The sequence below is a fragment of the Phodopus roborovskii genome, unplaced genomic scaffold (genome assembly GCF_943737965.1).
Source record: "Phodopus roborovskii unplaced genomic scaffold, PHOROB, whole genome shotgun sequence".
NCBI classification, from domain to species: domain Eukaryota; kingdom Metazoa; phylum Chordata; class Mammalia; order Rodentia; family Cricetidae; genus Phodopus; species Phodopus roborovskii.
The window spans coordinates 2,839,586-2,851,884 of record NW_026126639.1 but is presented as its reverse complement, the minus strand read 5'-3'; the positions used below and the strand labels follow the sequence as shown (position 1 = coordinate 2,851,884).

Sequence of the window (12,299 nt, the reverse complement as noted above, 5' to 3'; positions counted from 1 at the left end):
CCTTGTCGCAGCTCATGTTCTAATGACCCTTGCAGGATGAGGTGGCACAGCCACTGAACCTATCAGCTAAACCCAAGACCTCGGATGGCAAATCACCCACATCACCCACCTCTCCCCACATGCCAGCTCTGAGAATAAACAGTGGAGCGGGCCCCCTCAAAGCCTCTGCCCCGGCAACGTTAGCTAGTCCTTCAGGAAGAGTTAGCACAATAGGTAAGTCCTGTTTCTCTTGTTCTTGTTGACTTTCGGTGAATGGAATCGTCTAAGATGGCTCGTCACAGGAAGACTGCATGTGGCTTGAGCAAATGAGGGAGATGTCATTTGAGTTATTACCATACGGTCTGTTTTAATCATGCCAGTGAAATTTCTAACTTGGTCAAATTTCTATGCCCCTGACAATCTAAAAGTACTAGTTATAGTTATGTGTGAAACTTTGCCTTAGTTTATCTTTTCAAAGAGGCATAAATGTCTAATTGTTGTTAAAAATGGTTCTGGAATTTTCTTCTAAGTGACTTCTACATTGAGATTTCCCCCCCATTTTTGTGATGTGTACAGATACGTAATGAGGTATACATTCTGTTTGGGTCAACTTTCAACGGTGAACTATGAATTTTACTGTGTTCCATCCTGACTGAAGACTCTGGTTGCACACACAGGGACTGAGAACAGTAGTGCCTTTGGTTCTGCTGTAACTATAATTTCTTATGAGTTAACCAACACTATTATTTGTATTTTTCATGCATGAATTAAAACGTGCTCAGTTCAGCACACGTTCATTGATATGTTTATTACTTCTGTCTGATTAGGAAGCCTCTAGCACAGATTAGCTTTTATGTAGAACATGATTACTTTGGGAGAGGTTACAATCTAGGTCATAAATACTGAAGGCTACTCCAGAGCACACCCGTAATCCTGTAGTCAGAGACGAGAGTGTTATATTCTACTGAGAAGATACAAGATAGACTAAGTTACAAACAGCACTATTCAAACTAAACTTGCAAGAACAGATATATTCATAGGCATTCTAGGCTGTAAAAACAAGAGGAACAACTCAGGAAAATATGCATCCATGACATGCAAGGACTTGGCTAGAAAGCAGAATAACGTGGCAGAAAGTGGTGGAAGGAAAGACTGGAAATGCATGGATGACATGGGATGGAACACTCCCATATGAGATGTTGACTTTTTCCTTCACAGACCAGTGTGATCTGAACTCTAAGTATTAACAGCTGAACAATGTTGTTTAGTGGAAGCACTGTTATCATATGTGGTAAGAGTGTGGTCCATGAGATGAAAGTAAGCTAAGCAGATTCTGGAGGGATGGAGGCATATCAAAGGAGATCTGACAAAGTCATCTGCATCAGAGTGAGACAGAGGAGCCTAGGAGTTTCAATTATCTATGGACAAAAAGTCAGAATTGGAACGAAGACATAAAAGTGAAATTTAGTATATGTTGAATTCCAAGAACAAGGCAGCATTTAGTTAGAAGTGCTCAAGAGGAAACTGCAACTGTTTGATAAGTAAAAGCAAAGCTTGGAAGTTAGATACAGAGATTAATACTTGACTAGAGCATTTCACCAGAAACGAGTGTGTCTGGTAAAAAGAACCACAATTGATGATTTTATTAGCTAATGGTTGTATAAAAACCAACCCCAAAACTGCCGTTCCCTGTTCATTTCCTCAGTTCACAAGGGGAAAACTCAGCCAGCTATTGCTGCCTTAGGCTATTTCAAATAATTAGGGGGAAGATGCTAGCCACAGAATCAGGCCCCCTTGGATCTAACTGCAGGTAGGCAACTCATTTGCCTCCCTGGTAGATGGAAACCTCAGTTTTTGGTTACACACACTTTCCCCATAGCTAGCTCCTTATCCACATGGCAGAAAAACTCCAGTGAGTGAACCCAAAGAGAAGAGAAAGCCCCAATGTTTATGGCCCACCAAATCCCCATCTGGTCTGTCCTACTGCTCTGAAACCCATTTTACAAAAAGAGAATTAACCTCCAACTTCTGAAGGGACATGCTTTAAATCTACCTCACACTCTTCCAGGTAGAAAACAGCTAAATGAGACTTCCAAAACTCAGGAAGAATAAATGCCATTTATATAAGTGGTGTGGGAAAGCCTTCACTCAGTACAGTAACTACTAGAAGCACAAGGAAGTCACGCTGAAAAGAAGGCCTATATATGTTAAGCATTGTGGGAAATCCTCCAATAAGTGAGTAGAGTCTCACAACAAAAAAATCCTGTGAGCAGTTTGAGATAGGTTTCATTTCTTCCAGTTATCTTTGAACTCATAAGAGAACTTATATTGTAGAGAAACCCTATGCATTTAAATCATCACAGTCACCCAATAGACAAGTACAACCATAGGGTGACACACGGTTGAGGTTATTTGGTGGTCACGTTCTACAGAGGAGCAGAAGAACATGAAGCAAACAAGTCTTAGGCTTTAGCTGGAGCTCACAGATGGGCAGACTCTGAAATTCAAGTGGAGTGATTTCACCAGGTGCCCCATTGCAGCAGTTTGGAGAATGGAACAGTCCAGTGAATGTCCAAGTTGGTGATGTGGACTCATGTTGTAAGTGTGATATTGAGAAGTTACTGGGTGAGTAGAGTAGACGTAGGTTTTAAAATGGAGATGGATAGGGAGGTGGGTAGTCAGACAGACAGACAGACAGACAGATGATAGGTGATGGGAGATGTCATTCTGTATATGTTTCTCATACTGGTTAATAAATAAAGCACTGTTGGCCAATAGGAAAGGAAGATAGGAGGGACTAGGAGACAAGGAGGAGAGAGGAAGTAGTAAGGAGGAGTCAAGATGGAGAGTCTGGAGAAAGCAGTATGCCGGCCGGCTCCCCGGTAAGAGAAATACATAGATCAGCAGAAATGGGTTAATAATTAAGACAGAGCTAGCTGATTAGAAACTAGCACCTGGCCAACAGCATAATATCAAATACAGAGTCTTAATGTGTTAATTGGGGCTGGTGCGGCGGCTGGACAAGGCAGGACAAGACCAGGCGGCGGGCGGAAAAACGGTACTCCTTACAGATAGGTAGACAGACAGGCAGATATTCCTCTCCAAAGGGGAAGATGAGAGAATCAGAGAGATGACCAACCTCGAGAGTGAGGTGACAGAACTCATAGCAAAGAGACCGGGCTGCTGGAATGAATTGACTCAGGAAAATGAGAAACTAGGTCTTTGATTCAAGACAGGAAGAAGCATAAACTTAGTTCTGATTCAGACAAATTGAAAACTAGACAGAGAGAAGAAGTATTTCCAAACACTTTAATTTTACATAGTAGAACTCAAGATGATTTGCTAGCAGGAACTCAGCCTAGGGCAGGGGACATTGAGATGAGGACCACTGAAAAAGGAAGCTTGGAATCTGCACGTTAAGTCTCACTGTTTCAGTTAGTTTTAACTTACTCTGCTCAGTGTCCTAAAGAACATGACACTAGATGTGTTTCTGTGTACTGAGTGTGTAAAAAAATATTTGATTTGGCAAAAAGAATTCACTTCCTTTAAAAAATGGAGTTCATGAATGTCACAGTGTTGACATAAGGCCTACTTTAAAAATATTACTCAAACTGATTTTTTGTATATGTATATATATATACATAATTTTATAAATAATCATATATGTATGTGTGTAGATAGTTTTATTTTAAAACCCCCAAAGACTAAGTATAACCAAGTAGTTAATAAAGGCAAGAATATATTTAGTGATGCTTATCATGGGGCTTTCTCTATTACAGTAATAAAACATCTCCTTCCCACCATGGTTCTTTCACCATATCTACAGCCCTCATATTTTCCAAGGGTTTGAGGCCACTACAATTTACTTTTCTCTTTTCAACAAATGTAGATGTTGAAAGCTGAAACTATAATGAGAAATAATGTAGTTGGATAAAAGCCGGGAGGATTAATGGTGTTGTAAAGGTCACCCTGAAAGAAAAATTAATGTGTTAGGCCATTAATAAACCATGGAAAACTGTGGACCAAAAGATAACTTTGAGTTATCATTAATGACACTCAGCTCTTTGCTATATATCTATTAGCTACACATACAGAAAGTGACTTTTTGAGGTTGGTGGCCAATATACAATAATGAGTATGTTCTACAAGTATACTTTTGATTGGTAGACACCTGATAGGCATCTACAAAGAAAACAGAGCTTTAGCACATACAGCCCAAAAGAACAGTAGACAATCTGAGACTTTTTGGGCAGATGTCACTGTCCCTGCATAGGCCCTTTCTACCCATGTTTCACATGTGTTTAGTTACATAAACATTCCTCAAAGTGTTCTGTATCCATTTCCTCACTGTGTCTGTTTAAACAACAGGCTGTTAGGCAGAGCGGACACCCATGCCCTCTAGCCCAGCAATTCCTACTTTGTAGGGAACTGGGGCAGATAGTTGCCTCTGCCAGCATCGGAGTAAGTTCTTTGGGTGCATAAACAGCAGTATTACTCTGGTTTTACTTCCTGCTTCAGTGACAAGAAGCCTTCCATATGCCAGGCACATGCTTTATGACTGAGGGTCACTCCTAGGTCCCTTTATTTTATTCCAAGAAAATAGTTGTGTGGTAACTGCCATAGTTAGGGCTTCTACTGCTGTGCAGAGACACCATGACCACAGCAACTCTCATAAGGGAAAAAACATTTACTTGAGGTGGCTTACAGTTCAGAGGTTCAGTCCATTATTGTCATGGAGGGACATGGCAGAGTGCAGGCAGACAGGATGCTGGAGGAGCTTGTCTCACAGGCAAGAGGAAGTGGTCTGTCTCATCAGTTGTGGCTTGAGCATATGGGAGACCTCAAAGCCCGCCTCCACAGTGACACACTTCCTCCAAACAAGGCCACACTTCCTGATAGTGCCAACCCCTTTGTCAGCCATTTTCTTTCAAGCCACCACAGTAGCCTAGCAGTTTATTTATCTGTACTCAGCTCCTTAGGGTAACAGTTGAGGTCCCTGAGTTGGCATTTTTTTTTTCTGGCTATGGTTGCTGCTCTGGCTAGATAACCTACCTTACAGGCTTATCTTTATCTTTCCTTTCACTCACATAAGTGAGTGTTAAATAGCTTCTGTGTGGGCCAGTGCAACAGCAGAGCCTGTTAGGGTGCTTGCTGCTAAGCCTGGAAACCAGAGTTCAAATTCTAGGCTGTACAGTGTAGAATGAGAGCCCTGACTCACACAAATTGTCATCTGCCGTCTACATCCACATTCTGGTACTCATGCATGTCCACATATATTCACACACACACACACACACACACACACACACACACACACACACACCAGAGAGAGGAAGGAAGGAAAGAAAGAAGGAAAGAAAGAAAGAAAGAAAGAAAGAAAGAAAGAAAGAAAGAAGAGAAAAGTGAAACATATTTGCAAAAGCCATTAATGGCATGCATCTTTAAACTATGGGAACCAAGCAAAGCAGCTTCTGACCTAGTACAACTTGGTTTCATTTTAGAACATGTTAGCTATCATCAGTAAAATTTCTTAGAGGCCCATGAAAACTAAAACTGCACTTACAGTGTCCTTGATAGGCACAGAATAACCTAAACAAAGAAAAAGGAATTATGTTCAAGTTCATTAACTGCATTAGCAATACAGCCCAGGTGGACCTCAGACCCTGGATCATCACCTTCCTGCCTTCTCCTAAGTGCTGGGATGACAGCCATGCACTACTCTGCCTGGATAGTACTTTATATGTTTAATGGGAAAAAAAAACTTACACAAAGGATATGAGGAGACAAACTGTATGCTGGGATCAGTGAGTAAGTGGGAATATTAAAATTCACAGGAAGCCAGTGCCTGCCTCATCAGGAAATGAACAGTGCCATTCTGACACATCTTGAAATAATTTACATTTGCGTGGTACTTCAGAGTTTGCAAATCTTTGTTGCTTATGGCTTAATTCTGACTTTCTGAGATGAGGAAATGGACATTGTGTATTCAGGTGCTAATATTTAATAACTGATCCCAAAGACAGAAAATTTTGTGAGAAATCTTGTGAAACTCCAACTTTCCTTTGTAAATAGAATGTTTTATGGTGTCAGTGAGATGGCTCCGTGTGTAGAAAGGGTAAACCTGGACATGAGTTCAATTTCTGGAGGAAGAAGGAACTGACTCTAAGTCATCTTCATGCCCCACACATAAGCCACGATACTCAAACGTGTGTGTACATACATTACATACAGTCACACACACACACACACACACACAGACCACTAAAAAATGCAATGTTAATAAAATGTTTTAACAAAATTTATATAGTAAGTAAGAATGTATCTTGTCTTGGTATCATCTGTTAACTCTGAACTTTTGACAGTTCTGTGCCATGCACTGGAACTTTCCATTAAAATAAACTTGGAATCGTATCAAGGCAGACACTCACAGAAATGTGTGCATACTCCTTCAAAGTCTAGTGAAAAGTAATACTACACACACATGCACTGGAGGGCGGAGATGCTCGGTCATGAAGAGCAATTGTTGCACTTACAGAGGACCAGCTGTCTGTCCCCAGTGCCACATCAGAAGACTACAAGCCTGTAACTGTAACTCTAGGAGATCCAATGCTCTGTTTGCTGAGGACACCTGCACTCATGCATGCATGCATGCATACACACACACACACACACACACACACACACACACACACACACACACAGGATGAAAAACAGAATAAAATCTTTTTAAATGCACTAAGTAGTTTGTGAACTGGCAAGCTGGGACAACAATTAGGCAACACAGGCCTGTGTGACAATGAAAGCATTTACAAGGCTCCAGAGGGACAGATAAGCAGGCTGTATGGGACTTGCCCGGAGCATGTCTGGTCTATGTCAGAGAGGTCCTCACAGACTGAACAATTCCCGAATAATTCCCAAACATAGCAGAAATTCCCAAACTTCAGCATGTGGGGAACTTAAGGAGACAGAAACCAGAAAAGTCTTGGAACTGGGGTGACCTCTCTTTTGTGAGAGATAGATGTGACGCATGGGAAGACCATACATCTGACAAAACAGGCGTTTAGGCCCTGTTAAAGCTCTTGGGGCTTATCCCACAATGATGATTTGGGGGAAACATCAAAGGCAGGCAAGGCTAAAGAAAGGTTGGCATCATTTATTGAAGAGTCTCAAGGCATATCACCATAGCCAAAGGTCTGAAGACAGCTAGCTTCCATTCAGTACTGCTTATACTTACAAACCACGACATGCCACCATTTCATGAGATGCTACTTTAAGTACCAGGGTAGCAAGTGGTGGGTTTTAAGCAGAAGTTTTCACATCCAAAGACATTGTCTAGAAGCAGAGTAAAGACTGATTTGGCATGTAACTATGAAAATAACGAGCCAGTAAGGATGGGCTTAAACTAAATGAAGGATGGAGTAACTTCATTGAAGGCGGAGAAGCAGATTTAAGAGCTGGGGAATGAATACACGATGATGAGACCTGGCTGTCTGGTATGCATGCAAGGTAAAGAACCTAACCTTAGATGGCATCCAAGTGATGAGACAGGAACTGGGACAGCCCAAGGCAGGAGGGGAATAATGAACTCTGGGATACAGGGGCAGCAATCCCTGCCTCATGGGGCACACTGGTGGAACTTAGTGAGAAGATATCTAAACATACTAGGGTATGAATGTCACAACAGCTGTTGTTTTTGTTTATAGTATATTTCTCAACTCAAAGAAGCAATTAAGAATATAGGGGGTGGGCTAGGGAAATAGCTCAGTCAGTTAAGTGCCTAACTGCTAAGTATGAAGAACCGTATTCAATCCTTAGAACCCACCTAACCAGCTTAGCCTTGTAACACGCTCCAGGCCCGTGGCAGACCAGCTCTCAAAATTTAAGGTAGATGGCACCTAGAACCACACCCAAAGTTACTCTCTGGCTTTCAAACACATGTTCAGCCAGGTGTGTGTACATGCATGCACGTGCTCTCTCTCTCTCTCTCTCTCACACACACACAAACACACACACACACACGCAGTTAAATGCTACACTACTGAAAGGCACATCCATGAACACTGTGACTTGAGAGCAGTTCACCCTCTCCCCATTTCCCAGGCTGCATCCTGAGTCAGTGGGTCTGCGTGGTGTCTGCCCACTGCCCTTGGCACACCCCACTTTCCACACGAGAATTACTGTCTTTGCCTTTGTGTGTACATGTATGTGTGGCCGGCTCCTTCCTCTCCTCTCTTGTTACAACACTAGCCACTGGATTTCAGACTTAGCATAAACCCATGGTGGTCTCGCCTCAAGATTCCTAATGCTGCTTACAAAGGGCCTTGTTTGACTCGGAGAGGAGGCTGCGCCTTCCTTCACTGTATGGTAGCCCAGGCTGATTCTTTCCCTTCAGAGGTTTCCCTGTTCTACAATTAGCCTTCCCAACTTGTTTCTTCTTCTCTGCTGATGAAAGTGAGTGGGGTGGAAACACACACACACACACACACACATATATACACACACACACACACACACATGCATACACACATACATGCATATACACACACATACATACATATACACACATACACATATACATACACATACTCACACACATGCATACACACACATACATGCATATATACACACATATATATACACACACATACACATGCTCACACACACACATACACACACACATACACATATACGCACACACATACACACACGTACATGCATATACACACACACATGCATACACACACATACTCACATATGCTCACACACACACACGAAGATAGAGACAGAGAAGGGGAGAGAGTGTGACAGTGACAGAGACAGAGAGGAGCAAGAGGCTGCAGAGAGGAGGAAATTTTTAGAATGCTTTGTAGCAGTACAGGTCAAACACCAAGGAACGTGAAAAAAATTCAAATCAAGGTAATTTTAACAGAGTTTTAGACGCAACTTTTTTTTTTTTTTGCATTAGTTATCTCAATTGAAATATTAACTAGAAGTTACACTGTCCTTAGCCCTTAATTTTTCCCCTAGGAGTTCATTAAAACTTGTGTATATGTGTAGATCCTAGCTATACATATAATCGCTGCCTAAGTTTGTAGACATGATCCTAGTCAGATCCTAGCTCTAGATGCAATAGCTGCCTACATTTGTAGACAAAATCAAACCCCAAACCAAAACAACAAAACAAACAACAAAGCACAGTATCACTTACCAAATGGCCATTTCTGGTGTGTCATTTTTGAACTCTAACAGACCAGCTCGCATGTAACTGAATGTCTGCTTATTTGTTTAGCACTGGGGACCACATCCAGGGCCTTGTGTGTGCCAGGCAAGCCCTCTTCTCCTGAGTAACAGCTCACGCCCACACACAAATGTCCCTGCGAACCATGAAATGCCATTCCTGTACAGTTTCCGCTCATGACCAGAGTCCTACCACAGGAGTGCCAAGAGTGGTCAGAGAGGGCTAATGTCAGCTCTTGTCAGGATGAAGTTCCTCCACACGTGCCAGGAGGTCCCACCTCCCTCACACATGTGGTCACTTCCTCCCTCGTCAGCTTTACATTCCTCTCACAACTGAGAAAAATGGAAGCCAGAAAGATTGTTAGAATTTGTCAACTATCACACTTGCCATAAATAGAAGCCCAGATCCATCGGAATGGAGTCTGCCGAGTCCACTGACTTCTCCAGGCCACTTTGTAAACAGAGTGACAGTGAATGCTTTGTCTGCAGACTGTATTAACTCAGTTGATCTTGACACCTTTTGCTAATGTCCTGTCCTCAGCATTTAAGCAGTGGAGAGAATAGTTAAGACAACTTGAGGGGCCAGTGGGTGACCGACCTACGCTTTTGTGATTTGTCTAAGGTAGGGTCACATTTTTTCCCCCTATTGATTGGGAAGTTGAACCAAAATTAAAGGAGCCTGCAGGGGAAGAAACTCTCTGAGGAAAAATATGGAGGAGAAGAGGAAACAGTGGTAGTCATAGGAGGGAGGAGGGAGGGAGGGAGGGGGAGGGAGGGGAGAGGGAGGACAGGGGGAGGGAGGAGGGGGGAGGGAGGGAAGTTTTCAGACAGTCAGGATGTCCTAGGGAGGGGAGCTACCTACAAGGAAGGGGAAATGCTGTGCAATTCAGCAACTCAGAGAGCGAGGGGAGCAACAGAGAGATGTTAGCTCCAGGCAGCAAGTGAAGACAGAGTGGAGGAGGACATCAGCATCTTTGAGAAGTTTGGTGTAGGAAGGGGGGGGGGGGGAAGAGGGATTTAAAAGTAAAATTTGCGGAAAAGCTTTATTTGCTTGTTTGAAGGGAAGAGATGGCCTAGCACCGAGAGCTGAGGTAGGGGAGAGACAGTTCAAACATAAGAAACATAAATGGAGAGTACGGAAAATCTAGAACTTGAGTCTAGGGCATGTTGATGACTAGAAAGGTTTCTGTTTTTAATGCAACAGGAGTTGGAAATGAAGTTAGAAGGGGCAAGGGCAGGGAGGTTGGCGTCTTACCCAACCATTCTTTCTATAATCCAAGGCAAGAACATGGCTTGATATGGGGAGCCAGCAGGGGAGGTTGTTAGTCGAGTGTGATAAGACGAAACTGTCTAGACACAGTGAACAGAGCCGTGCTATGGTTGAACTCTGTAACATGTAAATGGCTTAAAGACTTAGCAGAGCAGATACCAATTTTAGAATCTAGCACAGCATAACTGAGACTCAGGGGTCTCTAAAAGCATTTTTTTTTTTTTTAGAGCCAGTGCCTGTTTGAGTCTGAACCCACATTTCCCAGAACTGAAGTGACCTTTGTTGGGTGCAGGTTGTAGTTAAGCCACCCCTGCAATGCTATACATTCGTCCTGTATCCACATTAACTGTTTTCCTGCACAGTGCTTTCTTGGCAGTCTGTAAAAGGCTTAAAAGAATTCATGCTTTTATTCAACACCATGTGCTAAACCGTTTCAAATATATTTGTGTTCTGGAGAAGCTAAACAGACCATAGAGAGGCTAAATAGAATATAAAAAAGCATGCATTGCTGGGTTGAGCAGAGACAGGGGTCAGGGGCCAGGACAAGCAGGCCGATCCTCTCAGGATCTGCCTAAGACAATCACACCCAAGCTCATCCCAGAAGAGCTGGATTCCCACCCAGAGTTACAGAATACACAGGGAGATAGCACATTGAGAAGATTGTTGGGAATGCTGAAGATGGCGGCATGGTAGGCATGTCCATCCTTGGCAACAGTTAATCCCTCTGCATAGTCCTTGGTCTAAACAGTTTCTTCCAGTTCATATTGTGTGTATCCAAAGCAGCATTTTGTTGTTTGGATCGACTCCAGTGATTACTTCTGAAAAGGAAAGGTATCACTCTCAAGATCCCTACTTTCCATGGCCTCACCTGAAACATGCTCAGGGACCTAAGAAGATGCCTGAACCAGGACTTGTCTGTGATGAGGAAATCCAGGGACTCACTGAGAAGCCATCTTCATGCTTTCGAACTCACGTGTCCATCTCTCGGTAGAATTTTCGAGCAGCAAGAAAATATTTGATGTGTTTTGGCAATCAGCGGGTCAGACAGAAGAGCTGTGCAATGAGGGTGTGTAATCTGACATGATTAGACAAGGCTCTTTAGTACCAGAACATTCATAAAGACACAAAGAAAGAGTATTAATAACACTTTCGCAGCAAGGCAGCTAGCCATTTTATATTTCCTTTCTTTAATCTTAGTGTTTTTCAACAAATCGTGGGATTTAATAGCGTGTTTTGGCAGATTAGAGGATTTATGGCCCAGATGTTTTTTGTTCTAAAAATGGATTAGGGTGTAAAGTTTGCTGGAATCCGCGGAGCATGTTGAGGCAAGCCGGTCATTTTCTGTGTGATTAGTGCCTGCCTTCTGTCTCACAGCCCCTCCATCTGTCGCAGCTCACCAATAGATCTGCTTAGATTCAGCCTCATGTCACAAACAAGTCCCTTTTCTGGGCAATTTCATATTACCCGTCTACCCTATGCCATTTTATGCCCCAGTTAAAAGACAGATAGATGATAGATGATAGATAGATAGATAGATACACACATACATACATTCATACATTCATACATACATACATACATTCATATATACATACATACATACATACATACATTCATACATACATACATACATACTATTAGCCAGCATTTAGATATTTGCAAATGTACTGGCTAATTTTTCTCTCAATTTTCTTCTACCCTAAAATAATGCCTTCTGCACAAGAATGCACAGCAAATAAACAAATAGCAATAGTTCAGTTGCGATCAAGTTAAAAATCACCTTAGTTCCTTCCCTCCCTCCACTACCCTTTAA

General features: G+C 42.4%; 1 protein-coding gene across 6 annotated transcripts in view; it reads left to right on the top strand.

The window, feature by feature from the left end:
- Positions 1-12,299, top strand: part of Sox5 (SRY-box transcription factor 5) — a 358,999-nt gene that overhangs the window by 320,004 nt on the left and 26,696 nt on the right. For all 6 annotated transcript variants that reach the window (XM_051173350.1, XM_051173348.1, XM_051173347.1 and 3 more), the window contains one exon: positions 36-213. In XM_051173350.1, the coding sequence (XP_051029307.1) occupies positions 36-213 (178 nt within the window). The remainder of the gene's footprint in view (positions 1-35; positions 214-12,299) is intronic.